General features: G+C 50.1%; 2 protein-coding genes across 3 annotated transcripts; both read left to right on the top strand.

Moving 5' to 3' along the window:
* Nucleotides 1-1,111: 1,111 nt before the first annotated feature.
* BLOC1S1 (biogenesis of lysosomal organelles complex 1 subunit 1) lies at nt 1,112-9,305 on the top strand. 2 transcript variants are annotated; one of them, XM_055003151.1, is made up of 4 exons: nt 1,112-1,363; nt 2,838-2,910; nt 6,278-6,410; nt 8,785-9,305. In XM_055003151.1, the coding sequence occupies exons 1-4, from the start codon at nt 1,303-1,305 to the stop codon at nt 8,893-8,895; spliced, it is 378 nt and encodes a 125-aa protein (XP_054859126.1). In that variant the 5' UTR covers nt 1,112-1,302; the 3' UTR covers nt 8,896-9,305. The 2 variants fall into 2 exon arrangements, with proteins under 2 accessions (XP_054859126.1, XP_054859127.1); XM_055003152.1 differs by lacking the exon at nt 1,112-1,363 and adding an exon at nt 5,725-5,949.
* A 1,635-nt stretch (nt 9,306-10,940) lies between these two features.
* Nucleotides 10,941-19,797, top strand: RDH5 (retinol dehydrogenase 5). Its single transcript, XM_055003301.1, has 5 exons — nt 10,941-11,052; nt 13,335-13,671; nt 16,304-16,562; nt 17,619-17,782; nt 18,440-19,797. Exons 2-5 carry the CDS (start codon nt 13,356-13,358, stop codon nt 18,661-18,663), a joined length of 963 nt encoding a protein of 320 aa, XP_054859276.1. The 5' UTR covers nt 10,941-11,052; nt 13,335-13,355; the 3' UTR covers nt 18,664-19,797.
* Nucleotides 19,798-20,392: the final 595 nt, after the last annotated feature.

Genomic DNA, 20,392 nt, shown 5'->3' with positions numbered 1-20,392 from the left:
TTATTAAAAAGCAGAACTGCAAAAGAAAACTGCAGCCTGTAATTTTTATTTTCTTTCACAATACTCAATGGAATTCAAACGGATTGGCAGCTATGGAATCAATAATGGGAATTTCACAAGGCCAGAGAAGATGAGCTGTGTCGGAACAGAACTAGCCTAGATGGTAAAGTTAATTTTCAGGGAGAAAAAAATGTCTTCGTTGTATACATGAAAAATACATAATCCTTAGAAAAATATATAGAACAGTACAAAAGGAAATGTGAAAATTACAAAGACATTCCCCAGGCGAGTTTACAACGGCCAAGACCTGCGACACCGACTTTGGCACAGCCTGCCGATGGACCGTAAAGCTCTGCATTTGCCAAAATAGTACTGAGGAATTTTTGTTTAAAAGACATGGAGTCAAAAAGGCATGAGAAAACTACAGCAACAGCCGTGGCTGCTAACGGCCAAGTAGCTTCTTAGGAAAGAGAAGGAACAGATCCGGGTTCGAATCCCGACCCCTGCCATGAGCTGAGCAGGTGGCCTTGAGTAAGTCACTCCTCTCTGCCCAGCTCCCCAGCTGTACTGTGGGGATAACAACAACTCTGGCTCGGTTCACTGCTCTGAGGGGGGCACTGTCTAGAAGTGCAGTATATAAGCACAGCTATCATTATCATTATTACCCAAACTCCATCCGCTCTCAGCCCCAGCTGTGGGGATAATAACAACACTAACTTGTTCACCGCTCTGGGTGAGGCACTAACCTGTCTAGAAGAGCCGAATATAAGTGCAGTTGTTTATTATTATTATTATTATTATTACTACTACTACTACTACTACTACTACTACTACTACTACTACTACTACCACTACTACCACCACCACCGCCCCAATTCCATCCTCTCTCATCTCCATCTCCCCAGCTGTATTGTGGGGATAATAACAACACTGACTTTGTTCACTGCTCTGATGAGGCACTAATCTGTCTAGAAGAGCAGCAGATAAGCGCTGTTGTTGTTGTTATATTTATTGTGCTGTTTTCGGAGCGCAGTTGCCACTTCGCAGACTGCCATGGCAGGCAGATATCCAACAGGTGATTCACCTGAGGCGAAGCATCCTCTCCCTCCCCGCGTCTAACTGCCTCTAAGGAAAACGCGCCCCGCCATCAGGCGGCTGTTGCAGGAGCCGGGCCGGGGCGGAGGGAGCGGCGGCCGGCGTCGTCGCGTGGGTCTGGGCGGCGTCGCCTGACGGGGAACGACGAGGCCGCCTTCCCTTCCCTTCCCTCCGAGGCCGCCCGCGGCCCTCCGGCCTCTCCCCGCCATGCTCTCCCGCCTGCTGAAGGAGCACCAGGCGAAGCAGAGCGAGAGGAAGGAGCTGCAAGGTGAGCGGCCTAGCGCGCCTCCCGAAGCCTCGGCCTCGAGTAGCTGGTGGGCGGGAAGGCCGCGCGGGGCTTGCGGGGAGCCTCCCAAGCGGATGCCGCCGCCGCTCGCGCTGCCATTGGCCAGCGCGGGGGGTTCCTACGGTTGCCAGCCTCCAGGTGGGGGCTGGAGATGTCCCGGAATTACCAGTTCTCTCCAGGAGGAAGAGATCAATACTATGTATGGCACCATACATAGTGTTGCCAGCTTCCAGGCTGTGGCTGGAGACCTCCCGCAACGACAACTCATCTCCAGGCCCTAGAGATGAATTGCCCTGTTTTGGAGGGTGGCCTGTAGGGCATTCTCCCTCCCCAAACCCTGCCCTCTCCGGGCTCCCCCCCCCCCCAAAAAGCACCAGGAATTTTCCAACCTGGAGCTGGCAACTCTACCCCATTGAGGTTGCTCAGCTCCCCAAGCTTTGCCTTCCCCAAGCCCCACCCCCAAATCTCCAGGAATTTTCCAACCCAGATTTGGCAACCCTGGCAATGTACCCCACAGTAAAATAAAGGCGTCCGCATGAGAGCTGCTCTGTTTTGGCTCGATTGTAGAAAAGCCCATTAAAGACGGAGCGTGAGGTTTGCAGGCCTTATTGTCTGGTGCTCAAGGGCAGGACTGTATGGGGGGCCCTCAGTCCCCGTGCAGGCTGTTCTTGCTCTGGGCGCCTGAATGCCGCTTTCAGGGGACTCCCTTTTGTGACCGGGATACTTTCAGCAGATGAGCAGGAACTGATACTGAATGTATTCATGCTGAGCAAATGGAAGTGTGACTTGTGCGAGCGAGTGCGTGGAAGGTTGGAGGGGGGGGGACGCGTGAAATGAGGTTCACTTGAGCATCCCTAGCGCCGTGTAGAGAGACTCTGAGTAGTGTAATGGCAACGCGGGAACCAAATGCTTCACTCTCACTTTTAAAATGGGATTTCTGGTCATTCATCTCTGGCTCCAGGTTGGGAAATTCTTGGAGATTTGGGGATGGGAGTTTAATAAACATACTTGGACTGTATTCTTTACAGAAGATCAGAACAAAGCGAGTTTTGGAGAAAGCGTATTCAGGACAAGGAAAAGCTGGAAAGAGGACAGTTAGAGCACAATGTCATGTGGATGCTCAAAAAAAAAAAAGGCCTCTGGTTCAGAAGCCAAGGCAAACAAAACCAGAGCAGTAGCAGCCTTGGTTGCCGCGTCCCAAATTTCCAGCATGTTGCATCGAGTTTTGTTGGGATTTCCAGGTATACAAATGCCGTTGTCTCAATAACTATGCACTAAAATGAAAAAATGCCAGACTTGCAGTTTAGCGGAGAGGAATCGCGTGCATCTATGAAGGAGAAAAGTAAAATGAAACATTGCAAGAATGCCGTTGCAAATATATTGCTAATGCCTCTCCCCCTATATTAACCTCCTGAAGTGATGCTGATGGGGAAGGGGCCTCTCTTTTCCTCTGCAGATCGGCGGCGCCGAGAGGCCATCGCTGCAGCCACTTCCTTAACAGAAGCTCTCGTTGACCACTTGAACGTAGGGTGAGTGGGACTGAGCGTGGGGGAGCAACGCAGCCAAGCAAGATTTGGTTGGAAATGAATCTCACCTATAGCCGTCCCTCTCCCAGGGCGTGAGCCGCTTTCTGCCTTGAGGCTGCTAAACGGCTACTTAGCAAGGGACAGAAACTGACAGCTGGTGGTGTGGCGTGCCGAGGAGCACGTTCTGACCCCGGAAGCCTCTCTTCAGCCCCTTTCGAGTCCTTTGGCCTTAGTCTCCACTTGCAGTATAGAACTCATAATACTGCCTTACTTCTCAGTAAGGATTCCTGAAAGAACTTTGGTGAAGCGCTTTGAACGTTCTACGGTGCTATTTAAATACGAAGCACTGTTATTTTTATGGATCTTATTTGGTCTTGGATCTGGAATCCCTGGGGCGAAATTAGGCGCCGCCAGGATTGTGAACAGGGAGCTGCCTCCCGATTCCGTGGCCGTCCTTTCCTACAGTTTGTAAATAGCCAGAACTTGAGAGTCCCGTGACTTTCTCCTATCGGGGCAAGGATTCCCAGGCCCAAAATAGGCAACGCCTTTACTGTTAGCAGTAGGAGATAAAAACAGTGTTACTGCTTCTCCCCGCCTCCCGCCCCCCTGACGAGCTGAGCCTTGTTTCTCTAGTAGAGTAGAACTGCTCAGCAAATGATCTGGAAGTCAGATGTGGTGCCCTCGGAACCCCTTTCTTTCTGCACCATTGGTCAGGCGCACTAGTTTCAACGACATTGTGTGACTGCTGCTGCCCCCATGCAAACGTATTAAGGCTGCCATTTTGAATCCATAGCTGAAGTGAAGCTGACCTTGGAACGCTCCATGAGGGTGTGGCACTGATCCTGGAGCACGTTTCTAATGTCCAAAATGGGTCGCTCGGGATTTATGCCGTCGTGTGCCCATCCTCCCTTTTCCTGTGTTTTCATTACAGCTGGCCGCAAGCAAGAGAGATTCTTACGCACCTTTGTAAAGAATCTCTTTGTGTAACTGGTACAGCCGTGGAACCCTTGACTGCCTGCTGTTCCCACCACAGTTTTACTCGTTACAGGTTTACTCTTAGGTTATCAGAGCCGGGCTAGCAAATGTTCGGGTTATGGGTCTGTTACAAGTTACTGTGAAGCGTGGCCACTGTTGTGATTTATAAGATGGGCATCCATCCCATAGGATCAGGCGTAAGCTTGGGTTGGGGCTCTGCCAGTAATCTGGTTCCTGTGAAAATCCTAAAGGGAAAAAATTGTCCTACAGAATCTTAGTGTGAGGGCCTTGCACCTATTTTTAAATTGCTTGAAGTTGCTAATATTAAAGAACACGGATAGAGAGATTCCACATTTGCTGATTTAGATTGGCTAAATTGACTGTCTTAGCCCAGGCTGCATATTGCAATTTAATGTGGCCTGTGAGAATTGTTGTTTTGGAACTTTTAAAGTTTCTAACCCTCATGGTTTATATTGAAATTCTTGGAAGAATGAGCCAAAGTCTAGAAAGCAGGCAGCTTAGTTATTTAAAAAAAAATCACTTTAAAAAGTTTAAGGAGTTTGAACTCAGTATTAGTACAAAGAGTTGTTTCCTGGCTAAGCTGCTGTTCTGCCCGGAATAGGGTACTGATGACAGCAAAACATTCCAAGACAAGAACTCCTAGCATTAGTATGGTAAAACGTGGCATTTTGGAAGAGCGTTCTTTCCCATTTTTGGTGAGCTGAACTTCTTGCAGCAGCCTGTGCCCTTTGTGAATTTCTGCTTCCGTTATAATAAATATTAGTTTTAAGAGGGAGGCTTGACGGCCAGTCAGCGAGTGCTCCCTTTAGCCCACCTCTCTGCTTTTGTACTATGTTTGTGTTCAAAAGAGCTGCGTCCTTACAGCACGACTTCTGTCCTTGATAAGGCATGCCCAGTCTCTGCTGTTGTTGGGTGTCTGTGATTAGCTGATGAGAAGGGAGGAAACCGCCTTTGTCACTTCACTCTTCCAGCCGGTGTTTCCATCCTCAGCGCCCTTTAGCAGCCTTGAACGTTCCTTGTGATTGTTTAATAGGGTGGGAGAGGTGACTTGCTAGGCCTTGGTTAGATTTTTCCTTGAGTTGTTTTCTCATGAGATAGAGGGGTGGGGCAGGAGAGGCGGTCTTGTAAGCACAAGTAATACATGGAATAGTGACATTTCAGAGGCCATCCTGTCTACGCTGAAAGCATGCCTCATGTTCACCTGTTTCCCATCTGCTGTTTTAAAGCAGGGATTGGATGTCCCTGAACATCTGCTGTGTTTCGTTGCCCAGAGAAAGTTATTTGAATTCCAACAGCATGACTTCCAAAATCGGGTGGGCGGTGATTCTGCTTTGATCCGGCAATCTTCCCAGCCTCCATCACTGAGATAAGGGAAGGCAGAGTGGAGTGAAAAACTAAACTACTGTTGTCGTCTAGTTAGACCCATTTGCTGTCCTATCTGGATCTTCCAAGAGAGGTGTTCTGTGGGCCTGTCTGGCTTGCCACGGGCTTGTGCCAAAGATAGTTCCTTCAGATTCCCACCTGCTATGCCCAGTTATTGTAAGAAAGCAATTTCTAGCAGCATTGAATAGAAGAGGAAAAGGATACGTGATGTCAGGACACCAGCATTCTGTGTTTTGCCACAAACTCTCTCAGAGCACATGTCTTGGTATTGCCTTGAAGGTAGCTCAGATAAATGGAATAGGCTATTCCTGCATACCAGTAGAGTACAAAATGGCTCAAGTATCACCTCTTGGTCCAATAGTTCTGATAAGATTGGGTGCCAAGCTTTGGTGTTGCATAGAAATATTCTTAAGATGGGAAAATGTTCCTTGTTTCCAGAAACAGAGCTCTGTGCAACATGGAAGCTTACTACCTTAAAAGGTCTACTTCAGAGCCCGTCTGTCATCATGTAGGACCAGTGTAGCAGCCAGCCAATTTTGGAACTGTTGCAGCTGTCCAGATGTTACTGACTTTGGCTGTATCTTATACTGAGTTTTTGAGACAACTGAGAAGGCATTCCCCAATTTCCACCTCTTTAGGGGTACCTTCTTCTGCCTTGATAAGGTAAATCACACACTTGCCTTGCCGTGCCCAGATTGTCACCTGCCTGTTGGTTTCTGGAAAATGAGTTCCAGATGTTTGCGATGCTGCCTAATGATTTCCAGATGCTGCTGAGCCTCTAAATCTGCTACAGCTTGGGAACTTACCGAGCGGCAAACTCCCAGCGCCTGCCTCTGCCCCTGGGGTTAGCCTGCCCTGAGCTGGGAAACCCTTCGGTATGCAGAAGGGCTTGAGCGGAAAATACAGCGGTGGTGTGCAGCGAGGGGGAAATGTCTTCTGTCCCTCCCCTGCTTGCCTTGACTTGTTGCACGGCCTCTTCCTCCCCCACTAGGGTCGCACAGGCCTATGTGAACCAGAGGAAGTTGGACCACGAGGTGAAGACGCTGCAGATCCAGGCGGCTCAGTTTGCCAAGCAGACGGGCCAGTGGATCAGCATGGTGGAGAACTTCAACCAGGCTCTGAAGGTCAGTGGGATTCCTGCACGAATGAAGGGGGTGCACTTCTGGCCCAGCGGCCTCAAGAGCCGCCTTCACAGGGCATGACTGGACTCAGGGTACTGGGGGACCAGGGCTGGGCGACTTGAAGGAGGGTGGATCTGGCTGTGACTCAGTGCGGTTCTCTCACAAGCACAGGTCTGGAGTTCCACAGAGTAAAGAGCTCAGGGGACGTGTGGCGCCTGCAGGAGAAAGGGCTCCGCTGACACCCTTCCCTCTAAAGAGAGTCTCCTCCTCATTGCAGTGGGACGTGGAGGTTGGCTCTGAGGTTTTGGGAGACTTTCTGCCGGCTGCCTGGCAGAGTTCCCACTGTTGTGCTCTGGCAGGGTGAAACCGGGGCAGCAGGAGGCCCCAGATGCGCTCCCTCTTCAGCGCTCGGGGACAGAGGGCATGCTTTCCTCTTCCAACCCCTCCTCCTCCTCTTCCAGCTGCCTCCCTGGCACTAGCCAGTGCCAACCTAGGCAGACGCGTCCACTGTCTCGCTCTGGCACCACCTGGCGATGCCAATTACTTCTCAGGTTCCCACTGAGAAGCCATTCTGCTCCCTCCTCCTCCTCTGGCTGACCGTGCATGCCCCGTTCCCCAGATACCACTTGGCGTAAACATCACGTGTGCGTTCGGCTTGCTTTCCCCTCCACTGAGGAACTGGTGCTGGGGAGGAGTGGAAGCAGCAGTAGCCAAGGGCCACCGGCAGGCAGCGAGAGGGTATTTGTAAAAGTGTAGTAGTGAAGTTACAGGTGTGGACTGCAGAGGGAAGAGAATCCAGGGAGTCCTGGTGAGAATTGTTGGGTCACGTACATTGTGGCAAGGGAGCAATTGAGTAACCCCGGAAAAAACGAGAGTCTTTGACGGAGAAGCTCTGTATTGTGGTTTGATCGGAGCTAGTTCCAGCGTCGCACAGTTGGAGAGCCCCACCTACTGGATGAGGGCAGCCTAAACCATGAATTCTGGAAGAGGTACCAGATGGATCAGTCTGACCAGGGCTTTTTTCTGGGGAAAGAGGTGGTGGAACTCAGTGGGTTGCCCTCGGAGAAAATGGTCACATGGCCGGTGGCCCCGCCCCCTGATCTCCAGACAGAGGGGAGTTGAGATTGCCCTCCGCTCGACAGCACAGAGGGCAATCTAAACTCCCCCCTGTCTGGAGATCAGGGGGCGGGGCCACCGGCCATGTGACCACTTCCAAGAGGTTCCGGAACTCTGTTCCACCACGTTTCAGCTGAAAAGAAGCCCTGAGCCTTACCATATTTAATGTGTGCTTGCATATCTTTTTTGCACCTTAGAGACTTAAGAAGTACTTCATGAAATAAGGGGCACCATAACAAACACCGTCATGCCAGTAGGATTTGAGTCCAGGGGCACCTTGGAGACCAACCAGATGTTCAGGGCATGACCTTTCTGGCAAAGGGCGCTTTCACTCTCGAAAGCACACACCCTGAAAACCTGGCTGGCCTCCAAGGTGCCCCTGGACTCTAATCCTGCTGTTCTACTGCAGACTGACGCAGCCACCGGCCTGAAAGCCTCGTCCTGCCAGCCACTGGAAGCAGCAGCAGCTGCCCTGCCCGATGCGCACATAAGTCACGCGGAATTTTCTCACATTACTCTCCCTTCCTGCAACCTCTTCTGAACCCCCCCAAAACATCATTTCGGGGGTTGTCTGGGTCAGGGGACTGGAGGGAGAAAGGAGAAGGGGATGAGATTATCCCTTATGCTTATAGAAAAGAGAGGAGGGGCCCTTGACCCTCCTCCCTTAGCCTTCTGACCCTCCCAGGTATTCTTCTGCAGGGGCCCAACAGTCCTGAGAATAAACTTTCTCGCCGTCAGAAGGGGCTGCAGAGAAGAACGTGAGAGAATTCTGTCCTCTCTGCGCAGGTGGTTAGATACAGGCCAGTATAAATTGTTCCTCTCCAGTACCTTGGCAAGTGTTTGACCTCCACTAATTGAAAGTTGCCTGCGATGTGGCATTCTTTTTCCTAACTTAATGTGTGTCAGTAGCACTCTGATTTAAGCAAAAGAGACAGATGCCCTGCCTCAACAAGAGGCAAAAATAAACAGGAACAAGTGTGGTATGTTTGCTTAGGGTTTCTTTTGGCCAAGAATGAAGTTAAGTCAAAGACTTGATTGAAAAAGAGGATCTTAAGTAGGGGTTTGAAAAAAGACAAGTGGCATCACCTGGGTTTCACTTATAAGGAGTAGCAAAGAAAGATTGTGGGGGAAGAGAATAGTTTGGCTAAATCTGTAGGTTATTTCAGCTTGGAATTACAGATAATATGGAAGATGTTCAGATCCAGCTGAGGTGGAATGGAAATGAGATTTGGATTTCTCATGACATCTTTGCTCTGTGCAGGAAATTGGCGACGTGGAAAACTGGGCACGTAGCATTGAGATGGACATGCGAACCATCGCCACAGCCCTGGAGTACGTCCACAAAGGGCAGCTGCAGCCCTCCACCTCCTGAAGCAAGAGCCACCCTCTTGGTCCTCTCGCTGCCTGCAGAGCTCGGGTGCCTGTCCTTGACAGCACGGCAGATACAACTTCTTTCATGCCGTGGTGGCCAGCGGGAGGCCAGTAGAATGGCCACCTCGTTACTACATTTCCGTGGCTGCCTTTTTGCAGCAACGCGTGATCTCCTCCCCCCACCTGCTGCGAGGGGTGTTGTCGTTGGGCTATATTTCCACAGCTTTTGGCTTCCCCTGTGCACCTGCTGAGCCAGTGTGAAGGGTACCTGGTGAGTCAAAACCAGACTGGCACAGGTTAGGAGGAAAGAGCCGGCACGACACAGAGACAGAAGAAAGCGTTGTGCCTCTTTCAGACCAGCTTAGCTCGAGCTGTCTTGTGAAATCTCACAATAAAAAAACATGGTTGAAACATTGTGTTTTTGCCTTTATTAGCGGGAAAGGGGTATGTGTCGGCTTCATGTACTGCTCAGCCCCATCTAGGGAGGCAGAGAGTACAAGAAAGAAGCAAATCTCAACTTTTTTTATCCATACTGGTGGTGGAAAACACACAGGCTTCTATTGCTGACCCCAGGCCTGCTCTGTCTCCCCGCCTGGCCGCCTCATCCTCTTTAGTTCTTAAATTCCTCTCCAAAAGTTCTTTCTAAGCTTTAATAAAGGAACCTTTCTTGGAACCGCTTGTCTTAATCTACCATGATTCAGCATGCAGTACACTTGCTAAATGGGGATGGCATGGAGAGGAAAGTGGAGGGTTCGCCCCTCACCCTGGCTTTCTTCTCCCCTCCTTGCCAACCCCACACTCTGAACATTTTAAAAGGGCCGCGGGAAATCCCTCGTTCAATAAAGCCCTCCCCCCCAGTTCCACTCCCAGTTCTTGTCGTCTTTGTTACTTAATATTTAATCTTCTCAACTCCACTGCTCTTTTTCAGAGCGGGTTTCTAGTGGCAGATTCCCCCCCCCCCCCCGCCCCGTGGTGCCGCCTGGGCAGAGTTTTACCTCCCATCCGCTTCCACAGCTACAGGGCCCGTTAAGAGGCCAACGGGAGCTCTTGAATCAATGCTGTTTCCATATCCACTCTAAATATTTTTTAAATCCTTGGGGGGGGGGAACCCTTGGCTAGGTCACATGGAGTGTGTCCGTTACTCTTAATTGTTTTTTCAATTGTTTATATTTTACATTTATAATGTAACAAATGGGAGAATAGAAGCAGTTCCCCATCGTTAGGCAAGGAGGAGCTGGATATGGCAGTCCTCATGGGAGTGAATCTTCTGCCCTTAAAAAGAATGTGGTCATCTTTTTTAAAAAATCCAGAGAGAATGCTGCTTTTATCTTTAAAATATTTCTCAGTAACATGTACTTAAAAGTAGATCTATCTAACCTCCCTGCGTGGCCCGGGCACCCTTCCTGCCTCTTCAGGTTACCCCCCCCCTTCATGCCTTCTCTGCCCATAGCCCCAGTATATTTGTGCATGAGTGCAAGTTCAACACCAGCTTTACAAACTGGGGACACGATACGTGGAAAATTCAGTCCCCGTTTCTCCGAGTTGCTAACTACGGCAGAATAATTCAGATTTCCTGTTTTGAATCTTTTGCTGATTACTCAATGAACAAAGGAGTCGTTTCTCCTTCTTTGAAGGCCTTTCCCCCCTCCAGTTACTGAAAGGCCCCAAATCCTTAACGAGTTCTTGAAAGCAGCTGATTTTCTTGGCGGGTCTTCCAGCCTGGAATTAGCTGGCTACCTTAGAAGGGTTGTGGGGCAGGGGGCCGGGAGATTCTGCCTTCTTTTTCTCCTCTCCTCCAGATCAGCACAGCTTTGGGTCCAAATCTTTTTGTCAGATTCCCCACCCAGCAGGACCCTGCAGAATTTATCTGGAACGTAGAAGGGCTGGGCTGGGCTGGGCTGGGCTACTTGCCTTGAAGCGACGCTAAGAGTTAATACCGGACTGAGTCCCTGCCCCTGGACGCCCTTCATCGGGGAACTGGGCGGGGAGGGAGGGGCCTGGCATTTTGCCCTCCTGGACTTTGACTAAGAGCGTAACTTTTGCCTGCTCTGGACAGCCAAACAGGATAGAGAATCCCAACCACACCAGGCAAGGAGCGGCTCCTCCTGCTAGTAGACTGCTACAGCGGAACTGATCAACACCCACGTCTTGTGAGCAGGTAAAGGTGACAAGAAGGGGTGGGCGCTGGGCTGAGGCACTCTTCCCAGCCCCAGACATTTTTTTCCCAACCTGCATATACCTTTGCATGGCCCTGCAGCCCTGTGAGCAGGCGCGATAGAGAATTAACCCATTTTGCAGCCAGGGAAATGGAGGGCAAGCTCAGTTCTCCAGGAGCTCATGGGTGGGGTGGGGGGTTTCCCACTGGCCTGGAGGGTGGCGGTGGAGGCCTATTCCTTTAATAGGCGCTTAATAGGATGTTATTTCACTAGATGGTTTTATTTATCTAAATACTATGAAAATCTTTCTGCTGCTCACATGATGAAACTTCTACTTAGAGGGCAGGATATTTTTTCCCCAGGCCAGCGGGCATCTCACGATTTAAAAAAACCCCTCTTTCGATGCAGTTCAAAGGGTGGTCCACGGTGACCGTGGGTGGAGCATTCAGGTGGGATTGCCGCCTTGCTAGTTTAAACATCAGTTGTGATTTTATGCTGGTGTTAAAAAGGTAAAGGTCTGTGCAAGCACCGAGTCATTACTGACCCGTGGGGGGGGGATGTCGCATCATGGCGTTTTCTTGGCAGACTTGTGTTACGGGTGGCTTGCCACTGCCTTCCCCAGGTGGTGTATTTAGGGCTGCATTAATGAATTTTCATATACATTTAAATGCACTGATATATGAACCATCTTTTGGCTTTTTAAATCCCAGGGATGTGAGAGGCCTTGCAAAAAACATCCTAACATCTCCGCTGTAGCCCTGACCGATTCCACAGAACAGAACCCAGTCAAAGCTCTTGTCTCCCATTTGGCCCACTTGCAGGGAATTATATAAAAGTGCATTTTAATTATTGCACCCTGGCCCTTCAAGTTGCTGGAAGAAAACGTGGAACTGGACTATACCTAATGCAAGTCACCCAAGTCCTGCCCCTGATTCGGATCAGGCAGGGAACAGCCACCACCCCCGTATCCTGGGGGTCTGGAGCAGGGGCCTAATCCTCTAATCCTCAACCCCCCGTATCTTGGTAACAAGGACCAGGGACCCGTGTGAGAGGAAGCTGAGCAAAAGTTTCCCAGGGCTTACAATGGGATCAAGGAACCGCTCGAGTTTCAAAAAACTCCCGTGCTGTCAAGTCAAGTCCCACATTAGATGCTGCATTTGAACAGGCTCCAAGTAAACTTTGGAAAGTGCGCCTTCAGGGATTCATGTGAAACCAGTGAGGAAACAGTTTCCCAAGGACTATTTCACTAGCAAATTTGCACTGTTTGGTTTTAGTCTTGTGTCTTCATGAGGGTCAGCTAAAGGAGACTAGAGCAAGGGTGCCCTGCTTTGATTCCTAGGCCTGGAGGTAAGTGGCCCAAACCATCTACACCAGCTGTCTACTTTGGGTTACTCCGGACTCTCTCTCTCTCTCTCTCTCTCTCCTGCATTCCACGCTCAAAGGAATACACTTTAAAAGGTTAGGATTCTTAATTCTTCTTTGCCCTTGGAGGAAATCCATACTTCTCTTATTCTTTCATTGTTTTGATTTAGGGTACAAGGCCCAATTCACACCTGCTTTCCATGGAACGCTAACTTCTTGAAAAGCACATTGGTGTGTGAAAGCAGTATGGCAAGACATTGGTAGGAAGCAACTTTGTTGATGTTAACAAAGCCAACACAACTTGGATTTGGTAGGGTCAGACCCAGATAGGGAACCATTACTGAAGTCAATACATGCAGGGACCTGCTGTCACCCAGCTCTGCTTCGGCGTGCCAGGAGGGAACCATACCCCGAGGAACAGTTCTCCTTAATATCCTATAAGGGATTAAAGTGCCTCACATTTTGAAGCTGGAGAAATCACGTTTCTTTGTACCTCAGGTTTGTCTCCATCAGGTCTCTACGCTACGACCTGTTTCTGCCAGAAGATGGAGCTGGAATTCTGCTCGCTTCTGATACCCTTATCCCATCTAATCACATCCTGGCTAGCGCCTGCGGTCTAATCCGGGATAGGTTGCCATAGCATTGTAGATCCTTAAGGCTTTGACTTGAGCAGTTTCTCTTAGCCTTTATTTATTTAAAACATTTATTAGCTCCGTTTCCGCGCTGCAGGAACGTAAGGTGGCTTGCAATATCTTTGATCCATTACCTCCCACAAAGTACATAACATTGTAACTGAATGCCTCCTATGCCACAAGTAAAAAAGGACATCAAACCAGCACTCTCCACAAAGCGACTTTCTTTCGAGAGGTATGTTTATGTGCCACATGCCTACACTACCATCTCCCCTCCCCTCTCTCTTCAGGCCTTCAGCTGATTATCGACTATGTGGCTGTATGTGCTGCTCTTGTGCTGCTTCCTCTGGGTTGCCGTTTGGTACTTCCGTGACCAGCAGATGTTGCGTTCCTTCAAGGATAAATATGTCTTCATTACGGGCTGCGACACGGGCTTTGGGAATTTGCTGGCCAAGCGTCTTGACAAGAAGGGTTTTCGCGTGTTGGCAGGCTGCCTAACCCTGAAAGGGGCCGATAGCCTGCAGCGGGCTGCTTCACCGAACCTTCGCACCACCTTGATGGACGTCACCGACTCTGAGAGCATCTGCAAAGCGGTGGAATGGGTGCGGACTGAAGTGGGCGAAAAAGGTGAGGCCCACCCAGTAGGGTCTAAGGAGAAAATACAGGCCGAGGACAAGGCAGTGAATATGCACATGAAACACAGAATATAGCACTGGGCATAGAATTCAGCTTCTTAGGAATCTCAGATTTAATTTTACAAAATAAAGCAAGTTTCTAGCCCTTGGGGCTGTGAAGCCGTGATCGAAATAGTGGCCAATATAATTAGTAAATCTTAGAAGGGTCGCTAAAGACGATTTCATGTATTACACGTGTATCTATCCAGATTTTCTTCCACGGAGCCTAGAATAGCACCCATGGTCCACTGCCAGCTCCAGGCTGGGAAATTCCTAGAGATTTTGTGGAACCTGGAGCGGGTGGGGTTTGGGGAGTGCAGGGGCCCCAGCAGGGTATAATGCTATAGACTCCACACTGCAAAGCAGCCATTTTCTCCAGGGGAACGTATCTCTATGGCCTGGAGGTTAGTTGAAATTCCAGGAGATCTCCAGCCACCGCCTGGAGGCTGGCAGTCCTATGAAGTTAGGCATCTCTTCAAACTTTGCACAGGCGGAGGGGCTTCCAGGTCCTTCAGAGCGCCTAGCCTCTCTTAATTATTAGCAGGCCCTGAGCAACAGTGCAAGCCTGAATTACATCCTCCTAAGCCCACTGGACTTGAGGGGGTAACCCTATGTAGGACTGCATTGTAAATCATGCAAAACCAGGGTTTCTAAAAGCAGAATAAATTATGTAAAACAAAAGAAATCAAACAGATTTACTTAAATGGGTATAATTGATACAGGATAAAGGGTTCACCTTCCCTTTCTGCAAAGTTTGGATCGCCTTCTGCAGACTTTTATTATTTGTAGCGCAGGTTATAAGAGAGCACAGCCATGTAATAAAAAAGTATGGGGATGCTTAACTAGCTGTTCTTCAGTATGGCAGATGGGATGATCCTTATTGTGACGAGCGTAAACTGCGTCTTGCGCTGTTAGACCTTCAGCAACACGGGTGGGTTTTTTCAAGACAGAGTTCCTATGGCGTTTTTCTATTTGTATGCCAAGCTTTATAGAGTGCTTTGATGGCTGGCCTTACTAATGGGAAATACTTGCCTACTTCTGGGTTTGAAGGGGCATGGCTAAATGTCCTGAGTGAAACGGAAATATGTTTGTTAAAAAAAAAAACCCTCTGAATTCAGTGGTACAGCCTGGGAGAAAAACTGAGCCTTTGAAGAGACAGAGTAGACTGTTCCATTTGGGCCTTAAAAATTCATCCAGCTGAGAGGGTCCCCGCTTGGTCATTTCCCCCCCTTCTCCTCCATGGGAAAGAAGAGCGATCAACTGACCTGGCCAATCAGGGACTCAGAAGCAGCCTTTGGGAACACTCTGTGCCCACCGAACTCGTGTACAGGTGTGAAGGGCCTGCCTTGGCCTTCGTAGGGGTGGACTTGCTCACAAGTCAGGGTGACTTAGCCAGCAGCCTAGCCTCTACAGCTGCCAACTCCAGCTTGGGAAATTCCTGGAAATGTGGGAGGGGTGCTCAGAGGAGGGCAAAATTCGGGGGGAGGGGAGGGAGCTCAGCTGATAGGCCTCCTTAGGATTCCGTTTCTACAAAGCTGCCATTTCCTCCGGGGTGTCCGTCCTGTGCCTGGTCAATTAGACATCTCCAGGGTCAGCTATTCCCTCAGCCAGCCGGCCCCTGAGGCAAGAGCTACTGGAATCAGCGCTGGGGCATGGGGCTTAAACCTGGCAGGCCGGTTGATCCAGTGATGCAGCCCTCTCAAGCCTCAGCCGAAACAGGCAGAGAGCTAACCTGGCCCAGCTGCACCTGCTGGCAGTGCTGGCCAGCATCCTTTGAGGAACCAGCGCTCTCAGCAGTCTGACCAGGGTTTGCAGCGAGGTTGCATGCAGCCAGTCTGGCATTTCTCCTCCGCCTCAGCATTCCTGCGCAGGTCCTGAGGAGCTACAGCCCCAATTTCATCTCCTGCCCGGCAGAGGCCCAGCAGCTGTCTCAGGGGCCGGCAGAGTGGGCTCGCTTGTCAGCTCTGGCAGAGTGGCTTCTGGTGGAGTTGTGGTACGGCGAACAGGTGCCTCTGCCCTGTCAGGCCCTGCCTGGTCCTGCTGGCCCTCTTGGCTCCCTGGTCCAGGTCCTCAGGACGTTCTCCTGAACACGCTGGATCAGGCCTCTCTTGGCTAGAACCCTCCGAGTCCGAGGAATTGGCCTGCTTGGAGGATGGGTCAGAGAGGGTCATGAAAGCGGGGAACGGATCTCTGTGGTCCGAGGATCAGCTGTAACTCTGGGGAGAACTCCATGTTGAGGACAGCAAGGAAGCAGGCCGGAGGGGGCTGGAGGCAGCCTGGGCGGGTGGGGCCCTGTGCCGTTTGCCCGAACGGACACCCGTGTAGGACAGGCACATTAACGCCAAGTCCCAGTCGCAGCAAAAGGTATTACAGCAAGCAAAGGAACTGACCGAGGAAGAGGGGATTGGGAGAGAGCGACGTTCCCATCCACTGGAGTCCCAGCCAGGGATGCAGAAGGACCTCCCACAGGCCCGTCACATGAGCAAAGAGCAGTTGCCCGTCTGTGCTGTGGAAAGCAAGGTGGCTTCGACTGGTGCCATTCTCTCCCCGCTGCCCCGCCCGCATCAGGCTCCCTCTCTCTCCAGGGCTCTTTGGGCTGGTGAACAATGCAGGCGTGGCCAACCCCATTGGCCCCACAGAATGGATGCACATAGAGGATTACCGCCAGGTCATGGCTGTCAACACCTTTGGGGTAATTGAGGTATCGTTGGCCTTTCTACCACTCCTCAAGCAGGCACGTGGCCGCGTGGTCAACATTTCCAGCGTTTTGGGTCGTCTCTCAGCAAATGGCGGTGGCTATTGTATTTCCAAATACACGATCGAGGCCTTCTCTGACAGTCTCAGGTAAGAGAGCAGGTAAGGCTTGGCTTACGCTCAAGTACTTGCGCTCTGTCACCTTTCCCAACCTAGAACTCGGCCCTTTGCAGCTCCAGGCATACGCTGCTCCCTTATGACGCATTTCCACTCTTCCCCCCATTTTTTGCCATCTCACATTTTTTTGATTCAACAACACCCTTCAATTCCAGCACCCACCTCCTCTCTTTAATGCCTTCTCTCAATGTTATTCTTTCATCCCAAAACTCCTTTTGTCTTCATGCTTCTAGAAGGTCCTTCCTACTGACTGAAATGCACCAGTAATGTGAGCAACGGAGAAACGCCTTTGCGCCCCTTGCTAGTCCTTTGCAATGAAGAAAACCCTTCTGACTTGCCAAAGCAGGCGGCCTCATCTTAAAAACAAGAGAGAGCTGTAGTAGAGACGAGGGCTAGATATTTGGAGCCGAGGCCTGCGATGGGCAGGGAGTTCAGTGGTGATGTCCCCACTCCCAAGCTGCCATCTTCTCCAGAGGAACTGGTATCTGTTATCTGGAGATCAGTTTTCATTCCAGGAGATCTCCAGGTTGGTAATCCAAGAGCAGGAGTCCCCAACAGGGTGGTGCCCATAGGTGCCCTAACACCGGCTGGCACCTTTTTAAGTGTTTTTAGAAAGTGGGTGGGACCAGATGGGGCTTTTGCTCGGCTTCTTATTGGCTGAGCAGATTTGTAAAAACGTTGCTTTAGGAGCAGCTCCCACCACAGCACAAGGATCTTCACTGAGTGACTGAAGGTAAACTGTGTGTATGCAAGAAAGCATTTTAAAACAGAATGCTCATTTAAAAAGGCACTCTGGTTCGGCCTGAAACGCTGAAGAGTTAAAGAGTTCTGCATAACCTGACATTCTGCACTTGGCTCCATCTCCTATGTTTGGGTTGTGCTCCCTGCCCTGCGGCAAAATTCCAGAAGTTCCCAGCGATTCAAAAAGGCTGGGGACTTCTGCCCTTGGCGGAAAGGCTCCTATCTTCTGTTAGTGGAACCTGGTCCCAAACCTTGCAGCTCCTAAGTGCGGGACACCCTCTCTTGCAGGAGGGACGTGCATCATTTCGGGGTAAAAGTTTCCATCGTGGAGCCCGGCTTCTTCAAAACTGCCGTGACTAATCTCGAATCTCTCGAGGCCTCTTTACGGCAACTCTGGGACCGCCTGAGCCCCGAGACGCGACAGAGCTATGGAGAAGACTTCTTTCGAAACTGTGAGTGGCGTTGCAGGAGAGAGGGGAAATGGAGTTCTTAGCTGTACTAACTTCTACCTCAATAGGAGGTACGAAACAGGTGTCGGAGAGCAGCAACGTCCAGTAACCCCATTTAATCTGCTCTTGTTTCACCTTAAGCTGCATAGCAAATTCAGACACCGACAGCTCTATGTCAATGTCCCCCCCGCCCCTTTTAATCAGTGCTGTGTTTCCCTCAGCTCAACACAATTACTCAACACAATCCAAGAAAGGCTAGTTCGTTAGGTACAGTTAAGGTTGGGTGAGCCAGACTCTGGGCTCTATGGCTACAGCTCGCTGCTTTAACCTGTTAGAACTGCTGCTTAGAACTTTTCTCCTGTTCGAGTATTGGGCTGTCGCACACAGCTCCCATTATTTGGGTATTTGTGGACAGGGAGAATTTGGTATTCGCACAGGATCCAAAGCATGAAAAGTAGTTCTGGCTTTTAGTATATGAATTCTGGATTTTAGTATAAGAACTGGCTAATTCTCAGTCTCACTTGTGCCAGATGAAAGACCCTCCTCTTCACCGCTGTCCCACCTCAAAGGCACCTTCATCTTGCTACTAGGCTAAGTATGGTGGATACTACAAAATACAGCCTCTCACGTTGATTACTGCAATCCTCTGTCTTTCCCCAGATGTGAAAGTCCAGAACTTCATCATGAACCTCGTATGTGACCCAGACCTCAGCAAAGTGACCAACTGCATGGAGCACGCTCTGCAGGCCAAGCACCCGCGGACTCGTTACAGCGCTGGCTGGGATGCCAAGTTGCTGTGGCTTCCAGCCTCGTACTTGCCCGCTTTCATCGTGGACGTTGTGCTGGCTGCCATTCTACCAAAGCCAGCCCATTGCGTCCGCTAGGTCCCAAAGCCTCTTTCCCCAACCCCAGCTCTCAAGTGTAAAAGAAAGACTGAACAATGCAAAAAGAGGCCTGTCTTCAATTAAAGCGACTGTCCTGCCCCCTAATTTTCCACACTACTTAAGAGGGTAAGACTCCCGGTAAAAGAGGCTGCTGCTGCAGGTTAAGTAAACGAGTTTGGCAGCAGAGTTCCTGGTCCAATGGGAGAAGGCAAAAGGGTGATTTGAGTGAGAGTGACAGCTGGAAAAAAATCACCTATGCCTATTCCTTATACACACCCGCAGAATCACCTGTATTGTGGCTTGCCATTCCAACAGACACCGGCCTAGGGTGGCGGCTGTCCAGCAGGGAATACTTTGCGTATCAATTCCTCTATCATAATTTTTTTGTGCATCACAGAGGACTTGTAGGGCATGCTGTGAGGCACACACTCACTTCACTCAGCAGGTCTGTTCGGTTTTTCCATTGTCCCAAACAAGGCCTGCCACACACAATACTTTCCTTATCTGCCTATTACTGGGAGTAACAGCAGTGTTAGGCAAACCAAATCGAGGGGAACTTCCCCCGCTGTTACTGACCTAAGGAATTTCTAGCAAGCATCATGAAATCCCAGAGCTCCCTGGAGCATAGCTAAAAAAAAATAATTGACAAAGGGAAACGCTTTGCTAGAGCAGATATAATGTAAACGGTAAGCACGTGAATTCAGTTGGCTGAGACACACTTGGATATGGGCAAGTGGAGAAAATTGTTCTATGTCTGTACACCGTGCGTTTCTCTCATCCCAGAGCGGGCAGCGGGAAGGGGGAGGAGAACACGGCTTTCACTCGGGGTCAAGCTCGGCATCCTCACTTTAGAAATGCGGAAGTGCAGCTACACTGCAGGAAGTGTGACGATCATCCAAACCACGGGACTCGGAGGGAGATGAAGGATCGTTTCTCAGGCATAAAAGGAGGGGGGGGGTGCAACACAGTACATGCACAACTTGCCTTTCTTTGCACTTGGCTTAAGCAGAACTAAAACGTGTCTGCCTAAAACCTTAGCCATTTCATTGACCGACAGACAGTGATCCAAGTGGGATAGCACTGGGGGATAAAATCCATCCATGTACGGTATTGAGCAAAGTCACTAAGGAGAAAAGTTTCTGTTCAGACTCCAGGCTAAGGCTAGCTGGAGACAGGCTGTGCTGGACCCAAGACCGCAGCTCTTGGAAGAAGACGAAGCGACCCTTGAGCAAGACTAGACGGGACTCGCCTGGGTCCCATTCCATCCAGGTTTGCCTAAGCTAACGGCGGTTTGGGACTCGGGAGCGTAGAAGCAGAGGCACTTTGGAGAAACAGCTTCCTTAGAAAACGCTCCCTCCCATCTCCGTAGTCAGAAACAGGGGGTCCTCCTGCTGGTTACATTTCTCGGGCTGTCCTGCAACGAGGAAGTGCACATGGTCCCAAAAGAAGGTATGGAAGTCTTTTTAAACGTGTGTCTTACTTCATATTGGGCCAAGTTCATTAACGTACAGTAATTTTATTCTTGGTAATGTTTGGAACCATTGTTGTCAGGCACCGAACTAATTCACGCTTGGCAGCAAACAGAAGACTCGTCAGTTATATGGACCACAGGCTAAACCGAGTTTGGCTTCATTTGAAACTAAGCCGTGCCATTTCCTTTCTCTTCCTCCCCGCTTCAAGTGGTGTGTACACCACAACAGAGACTTCAAAACTATTTTAACAATCCAAG

Source organism: Eublepharis macularius, chromosome 19, assembly GCF_028583425.1.
Source record: "Eublepharis macularius isolate TG4126 chromosome 19, MPM_Emac_v1.0, whole genome shotgun sequence".
Classification (NCBI taxonomy): domain Eukaryota; kingdom Metazoa; phylum Chordata; class Lepidosauria; order Squamata; family Eublepharidae; genus Eublepharis; species Eublepharis macularius.
This window is presented reverse-complemented; position numbering and strand designations above follow the sequence as displayed.